Here is a 26307-nt window from a genome sequence, read left to right on the forward strand (position 1 = left end):
CAGTGCATTCTCTTGACAAAACTCTGTTAGCCTTTGCCCTGCTTCATTTTGTACTCCAAGGCCAAATTTGCCTGTTACTCCAGGTAGCTCTTGACTTCTTACTTTTGCATTCCAGTCCCTTATGATGAAAAGGACATCTTTTTTGGGTGTTAGTTCTAGAAAGTCTTATAGGTCTTGAAGACCTATAGAACCATTCAACTTCAGCTTCTTCAGCATTACTCGTTGTGGCATAGACTTGGATCACTGTGATAATGAATGGTTTGCCTTGGAAATGAAGAGATCATTCTGTCATTTTTAGATTGCACCTAAGTACTGCATTTACAACTCTTTTGTTGACTATGAGGGCTACTCCGTTTCTTCTAAGGGATTCTTGCCCACAGTTGTAGATATAATTATCATCTGAATTAAATTCACCCATTTTGGTCCACTTTAGTTCACTGGTTCCTAAAATGTCAACGTTCACTCTTACCATCTCCTGTCTGACTGCTTCTAATTTACTGTGATTCATGGACCAGCTTCCTATGCAATATTGCTCTTTACAGCATCGGACTTTACTTCATCACCAGTCAAATCCACATCTGGGCATTGTTTCCACTTTGGCTCCATCTCTCCATTCTTTCTGGAGTTATCTCTCCACCCTTCTCCAGTAGCATATTGGGCACCTACCGACCTCGGGAGTTCATCTTTCAGTATCATATCTTTTTGCCTTTTCATACTGTTCATGTGCTTCTCAAGGCAAAAATACTGAAGTAGTTTGCCATTCCTTTCTCCAGTGGACCACGTTTTGTCAGAACTCTCCACCATGACCCGTCTATCTTGGGTAACCCTACATGATATGTTCATAGAGGATTTGGTATGAGCATAGAAATGTTGTTACAGAAGCTGTGTTTTATTGGCCTTCTTTCCCATACCAAGTAGCCCTTAGGTTATCATGAAGCCAAAGGCCACTCCTACTTACATCAATAGGACAATGGTAGAAGTGTTGGTAAGAGTAGAGAGGTTAGTTTGTAAATGCCTCGTCAAGGTACTTGTCTTTCTGGCTAATCTATGGCTGTATGGAGCAGATTTTATTAAAAAGAGAGAAAGGCAAGGGTGTTCCACAGTCTAAGCCTAGACCAGATTATAAAGCTATTATAGCAACAGAAGGGCTTCCCTGGTGGCTCAGCAGTAAAGAATTCACCTGCAATGCAGGAGACACAGGTTCAATCCCTGAGTCAAGAAGATACCCTGGAGGAAGAAATGGCAACCCACTCCAATATTCTTGCCTAGGAAATCCCATGGACAGACAAGCCTGGGCTACAGTCCACAGGGTCGCACAAGAGTCAGACACAACTTAGCAACTAAACAGCAAGAGCAATAAAAAGGAAGCAATGAATTCTACTGGGGTATGGGTAGTGAGGTGGCCAAAGGACTGGAGTTTCAGCTTTAGCATCATTCCTTCCAAAGAAATCCCAGGGCTGATCTCCTTTAGAATGGACTGGTTGGATCTCCTTGCAGTCCAAGGGACTCTCAAGAGTCTTCTCCAACACCACAGTTCAAAAGCATCAATGCTTCGGAGTTGGTGATGGACAGGGAGGCCTGGCGTGCTGCAATTCATGGGGTCGCAAAGAGTCGGACACGACTGAGCGACTGAACTGAACTGAACTGATGGGTAGTGAGTAGGGAAGAGTAAGCATGTTAGTCAATCAAGGAATGAGGAAGCTTGGTTAAGGAGAAGGTGGATTTAAGTCTGGGAAGAGTTTTGTGGTTTTTTTTTTGTTTTGTTTTGTTTTGCCAACCAAGGTAAGTAGTCCAGGTAAGGTACAGGTACGAAATACGTGGAGATGTTCACAAAGTGATACCTGATCCCTCAGTTTGAGGATGGTATTGTACATTTCTATACCACTGTTCAAAAATATGTAGCATTGCCTTCATTAAAATGAACTGTAAACGCTGTTTATTATCTAGGCTTCCATCCTATCTGCTGACTGACATTGGAAACCACGCTGTTATATCTGCCATTCCTTGTCGCTAATCCGAGTGAAAAGACATCAGGCCTAAGCTTCTGTCACCTCCTATTTCATTTAGGCCTGTTTTTAAATAAATGTGAGGTAATTAAGACAAGAACAGTATATATTAGAAGCAGTCATTATTTTAGAACTATGCGATGATTGTCATCTCAATTTAAAATGAACTTAATTTTATTCTTAAGGCTTTCTCCTGTCTGTTACTTCTTTCTAAATAAATCTAGCTAGACATTCTTGCTCAAAACTTCTCTGGGGTGTGACAGTGTCCTCTATCTACCACCATTACAGTCATCAAAACTGGATACCATGATCGATTACTAAGGGTTTACTAAGCAAGTAAATAAAAGCATTTCAAATGTCCCAAGGGCTTATTGTCTTAGACAGAAAAGACCAAGGCAGGATGGGATGTTAATGACACATGCCGTAAATTTAATTAGTATTTAAGTGTTTTCAAAAGATTCAGTGCCTTCAATGGCAACAGCAAGTAAAGTCAGGAAAGTCACATAGGGGAATGAGGCCACTGGATCGCCTTTCAAGGAAATGCACAATCTCACTGAGCAGGAATGGTTGCTGCTCCAGAAGTGTAGTGACAGACTCACAGGGCGGACATTCCATCTTTCAGACAAATGCAGTGATTTTTCAAACACACCTTGCATTTCCAGGAAATTCAAGTAAGTGCATTTTTGTTGGAATTCAAACTGAGTGAGTCACTAAATTCAGCTGAAATCAGAAGAAATAATTCAAACATGGGGCAATGCCATTTGTACTGATTATTTCCGGAGTAAAAGATGCCAAGAAATTATGTGTGCGGAGAATCGCCATTACACGTCAAATTAAGACCCACAGTTTCATGAATTTAATGATAAAGTGACAATGTTGGTATTTTAGGAATGGAACTCAGTAGAGGGCAAAGAAAAGCTGATCAGCATTGTCTAGAAGGGAAAACATTCCACAACCACAGAAATGGATACTCGAGGCTACATTTTTAATTTGGAGAGTATGACACATATTCTCTCTGAGCAGAAATGCATGGAGAGGAGAATTTAGGGACCAGTTCTCCGCAGTGTTCTCCCAGGATGAGGAGCAAAACAGACAAGTGGCGTAAAGACTGACATGTGGGCTGAACCTCCAGTTGACTGGACATCCAACTGGGCTTGGGATAAGATGGGTTAGGTTATTCTGGTCAAGTGTCAACACGGAGGTAGATAATTCATTTAAAGCATGATATAAAGCTCTGAAGCCCCCTTGCAGAGAAAACAAGATGAAAGGGAGGAGGAGATTAACAGAGTCAAGCAGAAGACAGAACTTCGCAGCAGCACTACTGTAGAACAGTCATACATCCTTGAGGAAGGCCAGAGAAGGAGAAATGAATAGGGACTGTGGTCAAGGGAAAAGTGATGAACTACAGAGACACCTTGGCTATTTAGCATAAGAAAAGCAGTGAGTCACAGGCGGTCCCCAAGGTTAAAGAGAAACAATACCCTTTAATGGAAAAGTTCAGCATAAATGATGATGTAATAAAAAGATGAGCAGCTCTTTCCTTGTCCTATTTAATTTCACTCAGTAGCAAAATACTCAGTTTAAGATAACACACACAGTAGTTGTGCCAAAGGCCAAATGAATTATTTGACTTTTAAAAGACTGATTGCGGGACTTTCCTGGTGGTCCAGTGGTTAAGACTCTGTGCTTCCACTGCCTGGGGCGAGGGCTGGATTACTGGCCAGGGAACTAAGATCCCACAGGTGGCACAGTGTAGCAAAAAATTGGGGAGGGGCGGGGGGAAGGCTGACTGCAGTGGGGAAGTCTCATGAACGTTCAAGGATCTTCTGGGATTGCACTGTCCCTTCTTTTACTGAGTACCCTTTCTTGTCTCCCCAGTCCCCGCCCCCGCCCCGCCCCCCGCCCCGCCCCCAGCTTCTGCTAATCGTCCACTGCATCTTGTCCTGGAGACCTGGATGCTGGCCTGCTCTAATTTGGCTCATTTGATGGCTTGTGCCAATAGACACTACAATTCTGCTCTCCAGGTGGCAAGGTTGTTTTACAACAAATTGCTGGCTAATTAGGGCATAAATGTTCTTTTCTTCCCTTCTCCCTGACCTTGCTGATTACAAGCCCAGAGACAAAGTTCCCTCCTTGTTCTGCAGTGTCCCCTGCAATCTGTCCACATCACCTATGCCTTCCAGGACTTTGGGCTTCATTTCTAACTTTCCTCATCTGTTGAGTCTGACAGCCCTTACCTGATTTTATATCTTTTTAGTGTTTCCCTAAATCTAGAATGCTACTTTATTATTTATTTATTATACAATTGCCTACATTTTGGGACTCTCAGCCATATTATCATTCTCTTGGTAACAAGTATACAATCATATGAGTCATTCTGGATCATTCTCATGATTCTCTGTGTGTGCTTAGTCACTCGGTTGTGTCTGACTCTTTGTGACCCCACGTACTGTAGCCTGCCAGGCTCCTCTGTCCATGGGGATTCTCCATGTAAGAAGACTGGAGTGGGTTGCAATGCCCTCCTCCAGGGGATCTTCCCAACCCAGGGATCAACCCAGGTCTGCCCCATTGCAGGCAGAGTCTTCACCATCTGAGTTACCAGGGAAGTCCAAGAACACTGAAGTGGGTAGCTTATCCCTTCTTATCCCAGGAATAGAACCAGGGTCTCCTGTAGGATTCTTTACCAGCTGAGCTACCCAGGAAGCCATCTGATCCCCATCTGATATCAAACTCTAATCTGAAATCTGGAAAATACATGCAGGTGCTCCTGTAGGCACTTTTCTATTCCATTACTAAAATGGTGTAATTTTATTTGCTTTTCATGATATATCATCAAGTTACAATTTTCCAGCATTTTTAGGGGATGCCTGTTTGTATAACATTCACAATACAGCAACTGGTGGAAGCAAACAAGAGTAACACAAGTCTAAAGGACTTCCAGAGATCTCTATTTTGCAAATTATTTTAAAATAACAAGGTAAATATTCTTACAATAGTTTCTGTCATCACGTACATGCAAAACATCCAGTATATACATAACTAATTGCCTCAGTTTTGTATATCTTTACAATTTTTTCCTTGTATAGGAGAAATTCACTCACAAAGGCAGGAATAGCTTAAAGATTTTTATCTGGTATTTACAGGCAATTATTAGCAGATTTGTTTTTCTGCAAAGATGTAGCTATAAAGTTCAGGTCTTTCCACACTCAAGAGAAAACTGAAGAAAAATATCATAGAGATGATCTGAATTTCTTTGGGAATAGTTGCCCAAATGAACTTTTTAAAAACCTTTTATATGAAGTATGCATTAGTTTCAGGTGTACAACAAAGTGATTCAGCGATACATATATGTATATCTATTCTTTTAAAATTTATTTTCCCATTTAGCTTGTTACATAATATTGAGCAGTGATTGCTATGCTCTACTGGTGGCTCAGATGGTAAAGAACCTGCCTGCAACGTGGGAGACCTGGGTTCATCCCTGGATCGCGAAGATGCCCTGGAGAAGGAAATGGCAACCCACTCGAGTATTCTTGCCTGGAGAATCCCATGGACAGAGGAGGCTGGCAGGCTATAGTCCATGGGGTCACAAAAAGTCAGACATGACTGAGCGACTAAGCACAGCTATGCTACACAGTAGGACCTTGTTGGTTACCCATTTTTTAAATTTACTTATTTTTAATTGGAGGATAACTGCTTTGCAATGTTATGTTGGTTTCTGCCATACATTAACACGAATCAGCTATAAGTATATATACATTCCCTCCCTCTTGAACCTCCCCAAATGATCTTTAGTGATCTCTTTAGTGTGGGAATAACTACCTAAACAATCTACTTAATGCCCCAATGATACAGCATGCTTAGAAAATCAACTGGCATCACTCAGTGACCCCAAAGACACAATGTGATCAATGGACAAGAGAATGAGCTTGGTCCACCTAACCAATGAGAAACATGTGATCACTTAGCATTTTCACTATAAGCCATGCAGCCTGGGTGGAAAACCAGGCAACCTTAGACTCATGGTTTGCCCTGGCATTAGCATACCTGGAGACAAAGGCGAGCATCTGCTCTTTCCCAGCTCTCCTGGGAGCTCTCTATCTCCTCTCGTCTCTATCCTGAGAATCTCTTTCTTAGCCTTCCCTGTAACTACAAGTGTCTCCAAGATTCCATCCTCCATCTATGAGTGATTTCATTACTGCTCACGATTTCAACCTCACCATGCTGACGGTTCTTAAAATTACACCTATCCAGATCATTCCCCCAAGTATCACACTTCAAATGTTTGTTGGATTTTTCCCTCAGCATATCCTACAGGAACTACAAGCCCTACTGGTGAAAATTAGGACCCAACACCTTTCCCTCTGAATCTGCTCCTCCTGTGCTATTTACTATGCCAGTTGTTAGCAATACCAGCCACCAAATCACCAAAATTGGACACCAAGGAGTCATTTTGACTCTTGCTCTTCCCTTAATCCACCTCACCACTATCCACAATCAGACTCATTTAAGTTTATGTCCCTTCCTCTCCATACCTACCACTATGACATCTTAGTTTATTCCCGTATCACATTTCCCAAGCTTTATTGCTTCCTAGATAAATTCTCCCTATACCCTGGAGGAGGAAATGGCAACCCACTCCAGTCTTCTTCCCTGAGAAACCCCATGGACAGATTTACAGGCAGTACCCTGGCAGGCTACTGTCCATGGGGTCTCAAAGAGTCGGACACAACTGAGCATGCACGCATGCACAATTTCCAATTCAGTCTCCAGAGTGATGGAAAAACTAAATCTGGTCACATCACCTCATTGCTTAAAGCCTTTTAAAGTCTCCCCTTTAGCTACACAACATACAGTCCAAGCTCACCACCATGAGGCACAACAGCTTTCCTTTTGCCCGTATCTTCAGCCTCATTTATCACATGCCCGACTTACTTTCCACTTTATAATCTAGCGAAAGAAAACTTACGTGATGTTCATTATTGCCAAGTCTTCCTCTAAGCACTTTACATATATTAACTCACTAATTCTCACAGAAACCCTAGTAAGCAAGTTCTATAATTATCTCCATTTTTACAGATGAGGAAAGTAAAACACAGAAAAGCTAAATTGCTCATCCAAACTTACATACCTCACACACAGCAGAGCACCTGTCCCATTCCAGACTCTGACCTCTGCCCCATTCTGCGCTTCTTCTCCAGGTGAGCAGGCCTATTTCCACTTCTCATGACGTGAGTCATGCTCTAACTTTGGTCAGAAATGCTTCTGCTGCACCTGTGCGCGGGTCACTCCCACTCATCCTCCAGAGCTCAACTCAGTCACCACCACTTGCACGAGCTTTGCCTGGCCCTTCTCTGCTCTTGTACTAGACTATGCACACTTCCAGCATATCAGTTATCATCTGAGAATCAGCTATTAAGTGAGGGAGACATATTCTTGGGCTTCAAGGAATTAGTATTCTTTATTTTGCACCGTATAGTGTCCAGAGGCATTCAATAAATGTGTGTTCAGTGAAGGATTAATAGTACCTGGATAAATAAAGAGCACCCTGCAAGAGTAACCAAGAGCCTTTCCTAATAAGAGTAGCAGAGCAACAAAAATGTCAACACTCACAGAATGAATCTATTAGCCCCTGCAGGAGGCTTACGAGAACCATAAGGCGCACATGTGTGTGTATGTGTGTGTGTGTGTGTTGGGAGGTGGGGGAGGACAACATGAATCAAAGTAGGAAGAGATTAAAAATTGAAGCTGCATGTCCTCAGTCCTTGCCCAATGGGGTAGAGATATAAACTCCCATTTTATTCCCTCTACTCAGATATAAAGTGATAGAAAGTCTTCTCATCCCCATTATTTTTTAACAGTCTTATTTATAAACTTTGCATAATCCAAAATAAAATATTAAAGCTGCTTGATAGGCTCTTAGAAGTAACCTTTTGGCAAGCTCTTCTAGCACTTTTACTGCATCTTGGGTTTGTAGTCACAGCAAGTCAATATATGTTGTTTGTTGTTGTTTAGTTGCTAACTCATGTCCAACTTGTGCAACCCTAGAGACTGTAGCCCACCAGGCTCCTCTGTCCATGGGATCTCCCAGGCAAGAATACTGGAGTGAGTTGCCATTTCCTTCTCCAGGGGATCTTCCTGACCCAGGGATCGAACCTGCATCAGCTGCATTGGCAGGTGGGTTCCTTACCACTGAGTTACCAAGGAAAATACTTCCAGATAAAATTTAAAGTTTACACTTAAGCACTAGATGCTTAAAAGAACATCAAAGAATGGAATATTAAATAATACTGCACCACCATCTGATATTAACTGTTGACTAGGAATAATACAAGCATTTAGGTGTTATAAAAATCTATCTTGAATTCAGTGAGCCTGGCAAGGAACAGAGACAGGATGTACTCCACTGAGGATATAGAGAAGGAGGGAAAATGTATGCTGAAGCTTGAAGGTGGAGTTGGGACAGAAAAAGATCTCGTGAACTGTGGGTTGTTATAATGTAAAGTGTGTGCAACAGATCTTATAGTCTAATAATTTAGAATAAATGCAAGAGTAATTGATTTTTAAAAATTGAAGCTATTAATACACAGTCTGTTATTTAGAATAAATGCAAGAGTAATTGATTTTTTAAAATTGAAGCTATTAATACACAGTCTGTTAAGTAAAACTAAGTCCCCTTATAAGATGGATATATGTTAACGGTTCAACAAATCCACATACAGTTTCCTAATAATGTTTTGATTCCAGCTACCTTTTTTAGTTTGTTTTTAAAGTTCTAATTTTTAAAGGCCTTCACGTATTATAAAATATATACCTGAACCCAGTGGACACAAAAGTAGTGACTCCAGGAAAGTAGCCCCCCGTCACATGTCCCAAGACTGCCCTAGATTGAGAGCACTAGTATAACAAGTTCTCATGAAGCATCTGAATACTAAATATCAAGAAATTAGCTTCTGCCTAATAACCCTGCAGATGAAAGCTTAGCACATCACTTGGCATTAGAAACATGGCTTGTCCTGTCAGCTGACCTAAGTCTCCTCTATAAGCATAAAAGGGGCCTTCGTAAAGTTTTACCTTGCTCAAAATCGAAACTTTTTATTCTTCTCATTACTAGGCTCTGATTGCTATTTAAGACGACCCCCAAGCAATCGAAAGATCACTGTTCTAGGAGTCAGGAGACATGAAGTCTAGGTCCAGGTCTGCCACTAATGACACGATTGTGGCCAACATATCTGATTTCTCTGCATCTTAGTGTCCTCATATAAAATAAGACATTTGGACTTAGAAATTTTAAGCTAATTTCAGCTCCATTTTAAGCTACTTGGAGCCCTAAAGTTTATACTCTCAAAGAAATTAATAAGAATCACACAGTAAAGTCACTTGGATGCATACACATTAACACACATATTCATACACACAAGAGAGGGAGAGACACTAAGCATTCATAAATCTATTGGTTTTGCAATAATAAAAAATGTTACCTTTTATCCTGTGTATTATACACATAGGATAGGTACTATGGATATTTGAGAGGTATTACATTTGTTTAAATTTCAATTCTAAAATTGTTTATTTGGTAGAGCTTCTACAGATACACAGAAACTGAATGGCAATTTATGATTTAAACCATAAATAAAAGATTGCTTACTTCTCAAAGAATCATACAAGGTCATATTGTTCACAATAGTCTGGATATTCTAAAAAAAAAAAAAATGGAGTAACAGGGGGCTTCTGGCACGGGAAAAACAAAAGGTGGCTCTGTGCCACAGTGGAGCATAGAGTCCTCCTGGCTAATCCTGGCTAAATCCTGACTGGCACGCCTGCTGTAATGTATGTACTCACTGAACAATTGGCACCTGCATATGGGAAACACAATTAAAGCAGGCACAAAATCCTATCATCATGATAAGCCCCAAGGAGTATTGTTGAGGGAGCTTAATCCACACAGAGAGATGATGAGGGAAGTGGAAGGGATCTTTTTTTTTAGCTGTTAGATTTGCAGTGAATTGCATTTATGTCATATCAAACTCTAAAGGGTTTCAAATTCATAAAGAATTGAGTCAAAATTTCTCAAAAAGTAAGTCATATACATCTTTAATACCTAAAACCAATACAATTTAAACTGCAGCACGGTGCTAAACGTTCCAAAAATGACTTTCAACAGAAGGAAAGTCATTTGCACATATCTACTGGGAAAAAAATAAATAAAAATTTTTGTGTGTCTTTTAAAAAAATCAATTTCAGTTTAATGTTTTAGGTCAACCCCAAAATAAAACATTGTATGAGTGAGTTTATTAGTGGTGAGTTTTCCATAAATAAAGTGCCATTTGAGCCATCAAATGAAATACAGAAGCAGAAACATATCTTTCCCTTTGCAACCTAAATAAATTCTAATGAATTTAGTTGAAAATTATTATAATGTCTACTCAAAATAGACCAGAGGTTTAGTTTTCAGCCTTACTGTTACATTTGCATTGATTTTGGTTTCATAATTTTAAAAAGTAGAAGTATTTTATTATGAGACAAAATATCATTTTCCATAATTCAATTTTTTGATTTTCATATGTACATTAATTTTTAAGAATTTTTGAAATTAAAACACAAAAACAACAACTGCCAGCAAATGAAAATAATCTCTAATAAATATCATAGATGTAGATTACTATTTACCAGTTTATTTGGTCTTCCATCTTCTCCCAACTGAGAAAGCGGCCACATAAAAAGTCTTTTTATTGTAACAAAACGCAATTCTTTTTACAATGGAGAATGACATCTGCCCCATTAAAGAAATACAAATTTTGACTAGACATATAGTGAAAGTGAACTCAAGAGCTACAATATATTTTCTGAGAGAAAATACTGAAATCCCTCTTCCTCTGAATTTATTTTAATAATGACTGTTAAAGATATTATCTTACCTGCAATGTTGGCTGCAGGTATGATTTTACTAAATGATAATCCAGTACTATAACTTAGAAAAGGTAGCAAATTTTATGGTCTCTTTTGCTATTATTTGGCAATATCCAAATATTTGTTATACATATACATATATATATAAATACATGCTCATATCTATTCCACTGAATATATTTTTACTAAATATCATATTCAATTTCAAAATTTTGATTCAAGTAGATAATACATTACAGAACTTGATTTTTGGTCACCTATAATACAGACCAATACAAAAATAAAGAAATACATAAATATATAAAGAAAGCTGAGCACCAAAGAATTGACGCTTTTGAACTGAATTGCTGGAGAAGACTCTTGAGAGTCCCTTGGACTGCAAATCCAACCAGTCCATCCTAAAGGAAATCAGTCCCGAATATTCATTGGAAGGACCAATGCTGAAGCTGAAACTCCAACACTTTGGCCACCTGATGTGAAGAACTGACTCATCTGAAAAGACCCTGATGCTGGGAAAGATTGAAGATGGGAGGAGAAGGGGACGACAGAGGATGAGATGGTTGGATGGCATCATCGACTCAATGGTCATGAGTTTGAGTGAATTCTGGGGGTTGGTGATGGACAGGGAGGCCTGGCGTGCTTCAGTCCATGAGGTTGCAAAGAGTCAGACACAACTAAGTGACTGAACTGACCTGAACTGATAATACAGACATATTGGTATAACCGCCTCATTTCTCAAGGTCATTTTTGGGTAAATAGACATAATTACTTTTCACTGTGGCACTAATCAAATTAGTTCTGTAGAAGGAAAAAGTAAAAATATTAAATCTATTTTTAAATATCTCAGCTATACAGTCTTGAAATTACTGGTTAAGTAATAGATGAATAAGTACTAGACAACTGCCACTGAGCAAATGCAAGGAATCATTTTCATATTCCAGAACATTCAGTACAGTAAATGTAGAAATATAGAAATACGTAGTCAGCCATATCTGCTTAAGTATCAATCACCCCATGATGTAATTATTTGTATCAAAAAGATTCTAGGAGTTCCATGTTGGGTCCCATATTCTCAGTTTATTGAATTCTGTTCACTTTTTCAGATCAATTCAGTTCAGTTCAGTTCAGTTCAGTCGCTCAGTCGTGTCCGACTCTTTGCGACCCCATGAATCACAGCACGCCAGGCCTCCCTGTCCATCACCAACTCCTGGAGTTCACTCAGACTCACGTCCATCGAGTCAGTGATGCCATCCAGCCATCTCATCCTCTGTTGTCCCCTTCTCCTCCTGCCCCCAATCCCTCCCAGCATCAGAGTCTTTTCCAGTGAGTCAACTCTTCCCATGAGGTGGCCAAAGTACTGGAGTTTCAGCTTTAGAAGCATTCCTTCCAAAGAAATCCCAGGGTTGATCGCCTTCAGAATGGACTGGTTGGATCTCCTTGCAGTCCAAGGGACTCTCAAGAGTCTTCTCCAACACCACAGTTCAAAAGCATCAATTCTTTGGCACTCAGCTTTCTTCACAGTCCAACTCTCACATCCATACATGACCACTGGAAAAACCACAGCCTTTACTAGACGGACCTTTGTTGGCAAAGTAATGTCTCTGCTTTTCAACATGCTATCTAGGTTGGTCATAACTTTTCTTCCAAGGAGTAAGCGTCTTTTAATTTCATGGCTGCAGTCAGCATCTGCAGTGACTTTGGAGCCCCCAAAAATAAAGTGAGACACTGTTTCCACTGTTTCCCCATCTATTTCCCATGAAGTCATGGGACCAGATGCCATGATCTTAGCTTTCTAAATGTTGAGCTGTAAGCCAAGTTCTTCACTCTCCTCTCTCACTTTCATCAAGAGGCTTTTTAGTTCCTCTTCACTTTCTGCCATAAAGGTGGTGTCATCTGCATCTCATATAGTATTAAATAATCTTTATTCAAAATAAAGTTCCTCTGGAGGTTAAAAAAAGGTACTATGAAAAGGTGATATGTATTCATATAGGAATATACAAAGAGTTCGTAGCCAATAAAGAATATAACAAAACCTAAACTCACTGATCACCTTGAAATGAATGAGAAATCATTCTAAACAGTAAAAATTCCATAGCGCACACTAATGTTACTTTCTTTATGTTAAAGTGTTAAGGTGAGCTGTACATGATATTTGAATCATAGGCCATCCCATGATAGTTTCCACATGATCTTGACTCCTGGGTTGGAACTTGAGACTGTTCACAGATTCTGACATACACAGATAAAAGTAGTCTAACCCACCATAAGAGGAAGGAAGACTTTTTGGACATTTGGAAATTCAATTTATTACTTCCAAATTAATAATCCGGTTGTACACAAGAATCTAAAATCTGTATATGGCATAGCACTAGCTTTTTAGAATGAGGATAATTCATTACAGAAACTTTTTAGGACAACACCAATAATAAAGGTATTTCAAACATCCAGGCAAATGTGAGTTAGAGTATGGTTATAACTTCTTTTTCAAATCAAACGTTTCTAAGCCATCTCCAATAGTATTATAGCTGAAACTCAGAATAATAAAAATGTATATGTATGTGTGTATACAATTTTTTCCTAAACCTTTTGACATTGCTGTATAGGCAACCTATAAAAAGTTGATCTCCTAATATCCTTTTTGAAAAGAAAAATTAATTTCTTTGCAAAGGAAAAAATAATTCCACTCTACTAATTGTCTTCACATGTAGATAAAGTGTAAGTCAGACGTTACAATAAAAAAAAATCATCCCTTAATATTATAATCAGAAAGAAGCAATAAGGAAAGGATGTGCAGTATCTCAGTGAACTCTGGCCAGTGATTCAGAAAATTGTTCCAAGAGTAGTTCTTTGTCTTACCAAGGTATTCTGTCAACAGTAAAAGTACCCAAATCACATGGACTTGTTGCTGTTACCTAAGAACTATCTTCACAAATCAGGCATGGAAGCCACTTGGGATTAGGCCATTTGGAAGAGTGTGGAAATGGACCTCCTATCCTCTCAAAAGGTCCAGGTTACTCCACGGCCAGGAGACAAATGCCTGATTGGCCCCGTGTAATAGTGCAATCACTCCTACTGATTCTTTAACAACTGGAAAGAGGTCCCTGCTGTGTAATGAGATTATGGAACACATGATAGATTAGTGACCTTTCAAATTAGGACAAGCAACAGAAACTCACTAACAAATTCCTCCTTATATTGGAGAGGCCGTGTTAATAGTGTCAGTCATTTGACTGAAATAGCTGAAGAACAGATGGAAATACCAATGGATAAAGCTCCATTCTTCAGTGTTCCAGGGCTAAGACTAAGAATTCACCTCTGGCTTGGATATTATGAAAGCTTTTGAGAATTTCAGTCAACAACTACATAAAAAACATTTTCCTATTTGGATTTATATTTTTATTTTGAACTATTTTTGAAAAAATTCAATCAAAATAGCTTTTTAGATTCATTGGCCAATCAGTGAAGGCATATTGGTAACAATGGGTTTAGCACATAAAGAAACCTTTATCTCTTTCATTCTTGGGTCCTGTCTTAATTATTTAACCTGTTCTATCAGCATATGAGGGGGTTCTGGAGATAGGCAAAATGGTAGGTTTGACCTCAGGTTACATCTGGGATAGCTACACAGATTCAGTCTTGGAAGTTTTCAATCCATTTAGATCAATTTCCTCATCTTTAATATGAAGATTATATGGTCAGCCACTCATTGAATAATTGTGAAGAGAAAATTAATCTATGCAGAACTCAGCACAGTGGCTAGCACCTAATACTATAAGCTCTCAGTACTTTTAATTATTGCTTTTTATCTATTCTTGTAAAATGTTGTTACAATGAGGTGAACTACTTTTCTTAATGAATATTTTTTCTATTATTAAATTGCTCAGTTTATTGGAAAAAGCATAATTAATTGACTTAGGCAAACATAAGTTATAGAGGACTCACTCCTCATGTGGACCCTCTACAAAAGAGAACATTTTTATTGAAGAGAAAGATAAGTAATTAGGGAGGAATACTGATACATAAATGTTTCAACAATATCCATTTCTCAAAGTGTATGTGTTGGGTAATGGATTTGGATTTACACATATCTAGCAGTATTCTCCTTCTCTGCCTCCCTTCAATCAACTGCTCTTTAAGGTTAAGAATGAAGTCCAAGGTTTGAGCTACAGATAATTGGTCTATATGGAATATAGTGGCTAGACTAGCACTATGCCCTCAATAGCTGAGCAATTCAAACCAAAACCCAGTCACTATTAATCCTAAAACCCCAGTGTCATTATTGCTGTCATTTAGTCATCCAGTCATGTCTGACTCTTTGCGACCCCATGGACTGCAGCACACCAAGCCTCCCTATCTCCCAGAATTTGCCCAAGTTCATGTCCATTGCATCAGTGATGCTATTCATCCATCTCATCCTCCAATGCCCTCTTCTCCTTCTACCCTTGATCTTTCCCAGCACCAGGGACTTTTCCAATGTGTCATCTGTTCGCATCAGATGATCAAAATACTGCAGCTTCAGCTTCAGCATCAGTCCTTCCAGTGAATATTCAGGGTTGGTCTCCTTTAAGATTGACTGGTTTGATCTCTTTGCTGTCCAAGGGACTTTCAGGAGTCTTCTCCAGCACCACAGTTTGAAGGTATAAATTCTTTGGTGTTCTGCATTCTTTATGGTCCAGCTCTCAAAACCAACGTGACCACTGGGTTGTATAGCCTTGATACAGACCTTTGTCGGCAGAGTAATGTGTCTGCTTTTCAACACACTGTCTAGGTTTGTCATCCCCTTACCGCCAAGAAGCAGTTGTCTTCTGATTTCAAGGCCGCAGTCACCATCCGCAGTGATTTGGGAACCCAAGAAGGGGAAATCTGTCTCTACTTCCACCATTTCCCCTTCTATTTGCCATGCACTAATGGGGTCAGATGCTACAATCTTAGTTTTATTAATAGTTAGTCTTAAACTGGCTCTTTCACTCTCCTCCTTCACCCTTATCAGGAGGCTCTTCAGTTCCTCTTCACTATCTGCCATTAGAGTGGGACCATCTGCTTATCTGAGGTTGTTGATGTTTCTCCCGCCTATCTTTATTCCAGCCTGGCATTTCTCGTGATGTGCTCAGCATATAGATTAAATAAACAGTGTGACAGCAGACAGCCCTGTTGTACTCTTTTCTCAATTTTGAGCCAATCAGTTGTCCCATACAGGGTTCTAACTGTTGCTTTTTGACCTGCATACAGGTTTCTCAGAAGACAGGTAAGATGTCCTGGTATTCCCATCTCTCTAAGAACTTTCCAAAGTTTGTCATGATCTACACAGTCAAAGGCTTAAGCTCAGTATATGGACTTATTCAGAGTCTTAGAACAGACTGATGTATTAGTCACAAACATTTTATTAATGTTACTCCAATACGGTTTTCAAAATAGTCTAAATTTACTAAAATAAATGGGTAATTGACATTAAGACTTTTCCTAATCACTACTATAAATTACAGGCTATGAGGAAACTGTTGCCAATTTTGGAATTCTCAACGTACAGATACAAAACTCTCCAAAAAGAATTTTACATATGTACCTTATTTTATCCCCATCACTTGTTTCATTTTGTTCTGAATGTTGTCCTGGGAGAACCAAATCCCTTTGTTAGAACTAGAGGGTAAACTCTGTGATGTAGATTCTATTCTAATATCAGATTTACTTGTTCAAAATGAACAATTATAGTACCTTGAAACCCATACCAAAAGAAAAAAATCTGCTGTGCAGATAAACTCTAGTTGCAAATGTATTGTATCCTGCTGAATCTACAAACTCTGATGCGTGTCTTCTGATATGGGTGGAAGAGGCCATGGGACATTCCCTCCATCCTTCTCCTTACCTCTACTACACAGGATAAGGCATCATCAGGGCAGAGCAGCACCTTGACTTTCTATAGAGGATGGGAAGCTGACAATCATACTAAAAGTCATATTAGCTTTCTTCAGGAGATTCAAAAGAAACATCACAACCCTGAATATGACAAATCTGCCTCAACGCTGTCACAGGCACACACCCCCAGTACATTCTGTGTGACCCAGCAATCAACAGGTGTGTGGCATACAGCCACATCAAAGTCCTGGGACAGAGGAATAATTCATACAGACACACTATGATGATAGCCCTCTCATCTGCATGCTGAGGCAGAACAGAACTGATTCCTATAGGCTATTTACCAAGTCTACTCTTTGGCCATTAAATACAAGCTTTGGAACAACTTTTCTGCACAAATGATGATACATGATAAATCACGCTAAGCCTCAGTTGCATACACAATTGTTAACTGGACTATACTACTACAGTTCTTGACAACATATGCATACCAAATTCCTCTTGTCTCTTGAATCTGACTGATTTCAGAGGGCACTGAAATGATTTATTGTCTTACATGGAAAATACTATACAATTATAGCAAGTGAAACACATCTAACACAGATTTCACTGGATGTGAGTTAATGAAAGCAAATACTCAGACTCATTTTAATAAGCCAATAGGATGGATGGTTCTAACTGTATCTCTAAATTACTGAATATAAAGTATCTGTACTTGTTCTAGTTTTTTCTTTTCTTCCTGATTTTCATTTTAGAATATTGGTTTTTAGCTCTGTTGCCACCTCTCTGTGTAATGAGTACAATGAGACAATGCTATAAAATAAGAGAGGAGGGCATCTTGCCACAACACCCTCTCAAATCAGGGCAAATATTTAGAACATCTAGGAAAAGGAATCTTTAGAGATACACATTTTATGAAAAGAGAACCGAAATCCGGACACAGAAAATACCAGACTTCTCATATATAGTTCTTATAATGTTTTGCTTTTTTAAAACTTTCAATAATTTTTTAAAAGTTAGAACACCCTCGTCTAAACTGGTTCACTTTGCCAGAGATATTTGTTGCTAAAGATCAGCATGACAATAAATGATTACATTAAAATGCTTATAAAAAGGTATCACTTACTAGAACTTGGGAAACATTCTAGAATGGTCCACGTTTCATTTTTAACTTCTTCAAATTTGCAAAATCCACACAGATCCTAACACTTATTTCTGTCTTCATAGTTTTACTTAGAAAATACTCCCTTACTTCTTCCTCTTCATACCTTAAGTGTTCTTTGAAGTAGCAGTAGCTATTACTGTCCTTATTTTATGGATAGAAAGTCCAAGGCAGCTAGAGGTAAAATAATTGGCCATGAGTCACTCTGCCTGTCAGTGAAGATGGACAAAGACCAAGGGCAGAAACCTGTAGGCAGACCAGGTAAGTGGGAACAAAGGAAAAAGTCATGAATTTCATAGTCGAAGATCTGAAAATACAACAGGACCTAGCTACGCGGAGAGAACTCAGAAGTATGCCAATACACAAAGCAGGCTAATGCACAACGGATATAATAATAACCAAATAAGAAAAGCCATTTTCAGCTAATATGCAAAATCTTAGAAATTCCTGTATAAGTGTTCTAGGTAGTTACAGTCCTGAGTTCACCATATCAGTATCTCTTAAGGTAAAGGCAGAAACTGATAATTCGGATAATTTATAAAAATGTTCTCAATGTTTATTTATTGGAATTTACTACTGACTACAGAAATAATGTATAAATATAAATATATATGGAGCAAGGCCTTCATAAATAAGTGACTAGAGATATAGAAGAGAAGGACACAGTAAAATTCCCCAAAGAAAATGGATTGCAAAATGCCAGCCCAGAACCGACCAAGGCTCAGAGCATTAGGACACAACAGCGAGAGTTCACTCTCAAAGTTTATAGCTGTGAGCTACCATCAATGTCTCAACAGTTTCTTAGTCTTTATTATTTTTTTATTTTTATTTTTTGCTCTTTATTTTTTATTTTGTTTTTTATTTTTTTTACTTTACAACACTGTATTGGTTTTGCCATACATTGACATGAATCCGCCATGGGTGTAACTTGAAACTATATGGCCCACGTTGCTCCATCTGATTGCCTGTGTTCCTTCATACTGAAGTATTCATTGAAATCCAAGGCTTAGGGCTATTGCTCATCCACTCATACGGCTTAGTGTTTTCACAAAATCACACTGATCTCTTGTTCTCCTCCAAGCTCTTACAGAATTAATTTTTGGCAATGTACAACATAATAATTATTAGAACATAGGTTATACATATTATTCATAATATTTCTCCAAATGGCTTATTTTTCAATAGAAATGTCTGCTCAACCAGATTATAAACTCAAAGGAAGGGTATCAAGCATCGACTTTCAGTTTAGTTAATACCACAGCAGTTATTGCAGGACTATACACCTAGCAAACCACTGGTGAATTAAAGGAACTTTTCTATGCATAAGGAAGAAACAGCTAAATTAAGCTGAGTTAAACAAGTTGATTCTTAGAAATTGAAGCTCGTTAAGTAAGTGTTAGAAATCAAGGTCTTTGTCTTAATGAACACAAACACAAATTAGTGGGTAGAAGATGATAGTTGTCTATGAGCTACCAGGAGGAAAAAAAAAAAAAAACAGGTCTGGTAACTAAGCATAAGCTTACCCTCTAGATTTAGGTGTATCATTAGCTAGAACATTTCTAACTATCTCATTCCCTGGTGGCTCAGTGGTAAAGAATCTGCCTGCAATGCAAGAGACACGGGTTCAATCTTTGGGTCGAGAAGACCTCCTGGAGAAGGAAATGACAACCCCCTCTAGTATTCTTGCCTTGAAAATCCCATGGACAGAGAAGCCTGGTGGGCTACAGTCTATGAGGTCACAAGAGTTAGACATGACTTAACGACTAAACCACCACCAGCAGCAGCTTTAAAAAATTCACCCTCCCTGAAGGGTTGGAAGGCATTAATGGATTTCAAAGAAAAGAAACGCCCTATCATATTTACTTGGTCTCAAGTATACGAAAGATTTTTTTCTATCAAAAAATTGTTTCATTTGGTAGCAATCCCAACTCTGACTTTCCAAAGTCAAAGGAAATGGAGACGGTAAATTTATTTGCTGTGATGAATCTGCTCAGTGCCAACTAAGATAAAAATAGTGATTTTGTTTCTGCTACTACAGAATGCAAGCAGGAAAGAAACACAACTGTAGACTCATTTATAATTGAGCATGTTCTAACAAATGCAGATTAAAGATCTTAATTCTATTTCAATATGCAATCACTTGTCTCTTTAGAAACTTTATCAAGAAGGAAAAAGAAACCTCAAACACTTCATAAAAGAGTACATGAAGAACAGTCTTCTATAGAATAATTACTGAAAATATCATGCTAACAAAGCTCCTCAAAAGAATAATTAGAACTCACATTATGAAAGAAGGATCAACTTTTTATGCTAGCTTAATTTAACACACCTAAACCACGTCAAGATACCTGTTTACTTTTCTTTGGCATTCCATTCATTTCTGTGGATTTTCGAAGTCCAGTACATTGTCTGTGTAAACTGAAAGGAACATCTACACAAACATGCCACAAGATGTAATGGACGCAAAATGAACAGGAAGAGAAGTCCTGCTTAGAAGAATATTTCAGAGAGTCAGGACAAATATCCTCTTTACATATTATTTCCAGGGATTAGAGTGGGCATTTTGGAAACCGTGATCAACTGATGAAAGATAGGAAGTAACATTGGGGGGAAAAATCTGGAGGAAATTTTAGCAGAAGACGAAACTATAGATAGCTTAGAAGCTTTGCTAGAGACACAGGAATAGCTTAGCACAGAATAACTTAGCATCTGGTTTGCATGGGAAAAATGGTTCAAAATATGTCACTTCTTGATTAGTGGAGAAAATGTCCATCATTTCTCTATCACCATCTCTAGATGAAGCTTCTGAGTCTCCAGTTGCTAATCTACAAAACTGGGATAACAGTACTCCGACAGGAGTTATTGTGAAGATTAAATGATATGGTGTATGTGAAGCATTCAAGGTTCTAGACGTAGAATAAGAACACAATAGGAGAAAAATCCTTTCTCTTCTCTTGTATCATTACTATTGCCATTTAGACTTAAAATAAACAAATGTAATAGCCAAGAAGCAATTTAACATATCTAACTGAAATCAGAGATTCTTCTTTCTAAAGGAACTCAGCTTGCAGACCACATTCCAAAGCAATGGTTCTAAACTCCAGCACACATCAAAAAAAGTGGGACGCCTATCAAAACTCACCAAAAATGATTGAGCAGATCTAAAGTGGATCCTAAGAATTTTATTCTTTTAGTAGGCAACCCAGGTAATTCTGGTAGCTGTGGTCAGCAGACAGCACTTTACTCTAAAAAGCACATTTTAGGATTAATGTTCTAGTTATTGCATATAAAATTAGCAGTGGGAAAAAAAATAAGTATCATGAAGGTGAGTCCAAAGAAATGGAAACGAGTCACAGATATAGAAAGAAAATCATGGAATATCAAGTTGCACGGGATTTTTCCATCCAGTAAAAATATTTCCATCATCTCTGACAGATGGTCATTTTAAGTACCTTCACTGATGGGGAACTGCCATCTTCCAGCAACACACACTGTTTTGGATTATAAACTAATGTAAAATAAAGGGTAAATAATAAGTTTTTGGAAAATTGAAGAAATGGGGTATTATTCTGGGAGAATTATACATTGAAGCCTTTCTAGTCCTGGTTGAACAAGATCAGGCACTAACTGAAATCAAAACTAATCTGACTGCCAGACAACTGCCAGAGCCAACACCCAAACACTGTATCTGCTACCTGATTTCACTAAAAAAGTCATGCTTGCTGTGGCTGCTATAAAAATAAACCTTTCACTAGGTTTGTCACTCATGTTTCAATGGCAGAATTTAAAATGGCAGCATTTCAATCATATGTCTGGCACTACTTTCATCTCTCCATTTAGGCGGTGGCAAGTAAACAGCAATAAAATTATATAAAATCAAAATAATGTTGCAATGGTCATAAATATTCTCAAATAATGATCCAGGTCAAAACTGTTTAAATGAATATAAGGTATATATAAAGCCATTTTATCTTGCTATTCTGTTAAAAACTACAGTACACATTTATATTTCAACTTCATCTTTATATTCATTTCACCAAACAAGGAAAATAATTATAAAGCCATTTAATTATTTACTTGTTTTAGAAGAACTCACCAAACCTAGTGGCTTCAGATGGCTCTGCCATATGTGATTGATGTCTGGGCATTTCCATTATCATTTATGCAAATCACCTAAGGCTCTTGCAGCCTCTTTCAGGGCAAATCCATTGTAATGTCATTGACACAGAATTGAAAAGTGTGGGATGCTGCACATGAATATGGTCTTGGATTATTTTCATCTAATCTGCCAAAATATTATCTGGGATAAGAAATTTTTATAGAGTTGGTTGGGATTTAGAACAGGCTAAACACTCACCCTGATACATCACACAAGAGTCAATGCTTCCTTTTCGTTCAGGATACCAGGTGAGAATTCCAGCATTTCCATATCCTCTTCTCCACTGAACCTCACTAGAACATCAACCTCAAATCTGTGCCTCAGCTAAGATTTACTGATATTTGTGTGAAATAATTGGGCCTTAAGGAAAATATTTTAATGGAGCACTAAATGAAAAAGTTTCTATGAATACTTTGGCAACAACGCTATCTGATTTATTTTCTTTGGACTCTAAGGAGCAGCCAATAATAAATACATCTGTCTCTCTCAAAAGCATCTTTGTGTACAAGCCTGAGAAAAAGCTATCACTGACATCCAGGAACTGGTCTGTTCCTATCAGCTTGACCTTGGTGTTCTGCTGCTGAACATAAATAATTTCCCAGAGCATCCCATCATCAGACCAGGCCACTATGTGACCGTGATGGAGAGGGACAAAAATGACACCACTCTCTTATCATGTCTAAACACAGACAAAACATGAATACTGTCCAAGCCACAAGATTCCAGACTTCTGAGAGACTGCCACTTCTTTACTGATTCAGCTTTAGTCTGCTCTCCTAGAGCTAAGATTTACTGGGATACACAATCATAAAACTGCCCCTGCTTCCTGAGAACACCCAACCCAGAGTGAGTCCTCATTTTCTTGGACCCTCCTCCAGATCACTCATTCAAGGTCCAAATCTAATGGGTCATTTCACACTCAGTTCCCCATGATGAACATCCATCCTCAGCGCAATGGGCTGTAATCCCAGCACACCTAACCCCATGTGTGCTCCTGGTAGGCTTTGCAGGAGAGCACCAACAAACTCAGTGACTGAAGTCAGAACAGACATTCTTAACAAAAGCTAAAAGAATTTCTAACTTCCAGATACTCACTAAATTTCTAATGCAAAATAAACGAGTTTATTTTCTCACATGGTGGGTTTTATGGCAAAGGACCCTTTAGTTTTGACCCTCAGAAGAGTTACTGTTGTGAGCCGTAGAATAAACAGGTGGATTGTGCTCATCTGTTAGATATTTACTTGAGGAAGAGGCATATTTCCAAAAATTAAGATTCAACATATTAGATCAACACCCAGGCCACAGTGAGCCTGGTGGTCTGTAATCCTGGATACTGTATAGAATCCTATAGAGGATTCAATAGAAACCTCTAGTATAAAGCAGACAACTGAATTAAAGTGATATACGGCATTGACTTTGCTCCAGTTCTTGCTTTTCTCAGATTTCATCCTTTTCTCAGATTTCATCCTTATTAGGGATGCTTATTTCTTGATTATTATTTCCTCATCAAAGCACATTTAATGGTCTGTTGAATTTAGCAGGAGAGAGGGATGTCTGGTGTTTTCTGGCTTGGACAATTTAAAAGTTTCTAAATATTAAATTAAAGTTGCCTGCTGGGCAAAAGATGTGAAGCAGGACTCTGAAGACCTAGGGTACATTTTTGTAAATCTCAATAATTTGTATGAAATCAAAAGTTTCCGATTTTAAATATAACTTGTGACATTTTGAAAAGTGACTATAAGCCTTTGCAAAGTACCAACAGTATATTATGCCTCTCTAAAATAATCTCTATAGTCTCTATATATAGACTTTCCTTCTATATGCTTTATTCCAGTAAATAATTTCCACTTAAGGGAACAGCAACAACACCTAAAAGTTACTGTCAATAATATATTAAATACTGCTCAAACAATACTATATACATTATTTTTAACCCTCACAAAATACCAAAAAGTATTCACATCTTACAAATGAGGACCTGGATCAGAGAAATTAGTGATAGGCTCCAAACATAATATGAAAGGATAGAATTAAGATTCCAACCCACTTATGTCTGATTTATCAAAGTGAAGGATCTTTATGCGTGTGTATGTGTGAATGTGTTCTTTTTAGATGAAATTACTTTTAATACTCAAAATTCACTATCTTAACAGTTCATTTAATATATGCCTATCAATGTATGTACAAACATACACACATTCAAAGCTTGCTATCAGTTGCTATCATTTTGACTGCAAGTGTGGAAGAAAATTTATTCTTAAAGTAAATATGTTTGAGAAAATGGTGGAGCTTTAAAAATATTATAATTATCACATATGATGATTTTGTCTCCTCTATCCCCTCAAACACTTTAAGATGGCTTTGGTTGTGTGAATTTAGTATCATCACTCAGAGCTTAAAATCTCCTTGAGATACATCCTCAAACCCTTTAATAGTTCTGAGTATATTGTTTCTAATATAGGCCAGGCCCTTCAGAGAGAAATTAAGAGGATTTTGGAATGATATTGTGAATTCAAGCAAAAATTCCCTTTTTCCTCTCTCTCGCTCTCTTTCTCTTTTCTAATTGTTTTCTTTTAATGTTGATCAGTTAGCTAACACTATAAAAATGACCTCAAGGGTTGGGGTATCCAGAATCTTTAAGTACAAAAGCATATTCTACCAATGTTCCTGCCTGCCCTGAATTATCCTTTTGCCTTTATCAGATTGCATCATTATCCTCATGCTATTATCTAAAAATTGTCATAGGTGAGCATACTTATTTTTATCAAATTACATGGCATTGTACAAATATACTAACCCCTTGTTTGCTTATACAGTGATCTTTTGATATTAGAGGTTTTGAATTTTTTTAATTATGAGACATTTAGTACATTACAGATCTATCACTTCAAACACCATGTAATTTCTACATTATTAAAATAAAAAAAATATTCGCTTCTTCAAGATACTTATTTTTTTAATCTGCTCATTCAAAACCCTAAAGCATCTAGCACTGGAAACCATTTACATTAGAATCACAGATCTGGCCCATATTATTGACTCAGGAAATAAAAGATTTTAGGAGACTATTTCAAAGGCATCTCTTTCAGAGGTGGAGCTCAAAGAGCTCTGTGAGGCTGCAACAGTTTACCAGGAGTCAGGCCATAAAGAAAGAAGTGCTGGCATTGGGTGGGGCCGAATAGTTTGCATCTTTTCCCACTGTTTCTCACTGGTATCATTTCCATGATAATCACAGATGTGGGAATGTACGCCAGGGTAAGAAATCCTACATTTTGCTCTGTGTGCCCAATACCCCCTCCTCCATAACACTGTTAGCTATTTACCTTAATCAATGAAAGAGCTATCACATTAATGTCTGGGAAAACTGCAGAGGAGCTAAGCAAACCAAAGAAATATCATGGTGGGGATCAAATTTCTCCTGTCAGAACAGTCTTTTCTCCTTAAGAATACACCTAGCACAGAGGCAAAAGGCATTCACTGTCCAGCCATCTCAGGATCACCACGGAGCAAACACATCTGGCCCCAAATCTTCCTTCTGCTCCACACTGCTTAACCCATTCCCTTCTAAAGAACTCACCCATTCAAAACATAAAATGACTCTCTCTGTACCCAGTTACTGCCAGAAGCATCTGTGGCCACAAATACGTATGCAGAACACACCTTAACTCTGTGCTCCTCACCATGCTCCAGTCAACCTATCCATTATGAACCCCAGTTCTCTTCCTCTTCTCAAAAAGCAGCAGCTTGCACCTGCCTCTTTAAAATGCAATGCTTGGCACAGTTATAGTCTATAGTTACTCATAACGCTCCACGGTTTCTACAGCCCCACTAATATTACACACACACACACACACACACACACACAACCACACCTCTATACGGCAGCAATTTACCTTTTTGGGTTTTTTTCTTCTCTGACTACTGCCATTGAACTTCTCTCCACTGTCGCTTTTCTGAGCTGCATCTTCGTTCATCATTTCGAACAGTTTGGAAAGAAAATAGCTCTGCCATTAAACCCTGCCGCCGGCACAGACCACTAGCGAGTATGCACTTACTGGAGGAAAGCAGGCGGAGGACGAGGGGTGGGGAAGGGGCGCGCACTGGGAGGGTGAGGACGGTGGCGTTGCCATGGCAGCAGCTGCCACAACTGTTTATCTGACTGCATTGTTAAATCTGATTCAACCAATTACCATCAGGGACCGGTTACAATGAAGAAA

At 38.4% G+C, this 26307-nt stretch overlaps 1 protein-coding gene across 13 annotated transcripts in view; it reads right to left on the reverse strand.

Moving 5' to 3' along the window:
• The window catches only part of ANK2 (ankyrin 2), a 699882-nt gene that overhangs the window by 330898 nt on the left and 342677 nt on the right, over positions 1–26307 (reverse strand). For 5 of the 13 annotated variants that reach the window (XM_069593476.1, XM_069593474.1, XM_069593472.1 and 2 more), the window contains exon 1: positions 25984–26232. The exons of the other annotated variants lie outside the window; for them this stretch is intronic. In XM_069593476.1, coding sequence (XP_069449577.1) covers positions 25984–26067 — 84 coding nt within the window. In that variant the 5' untranslated portion in view covers positions 26068–26232. Of the gene's footprint in view, positions 1–25983; positions 26233–26307 lie in introns of those variants that run through there. 13 annotated transcript variants of the gene reach the window in all.

The sequence above is a fragment of the Ovis canadensis genome, chromosome 6 (assembly GCF_042477335.2).
Source record: "Ovis canadensis isolate MfBH-ARS-UI-01 breed Bighorn chromosome 6, ARS-UI_OviCan_v2, whole genome shotgun sequence".
Classification (NCBI taxonomy): domain Eukaryota; kingdom Metazoa; phylum Chordata; class Mammalia; order Artiodactyla; family Bovidae; genus Ovis; species Ovis canadensis.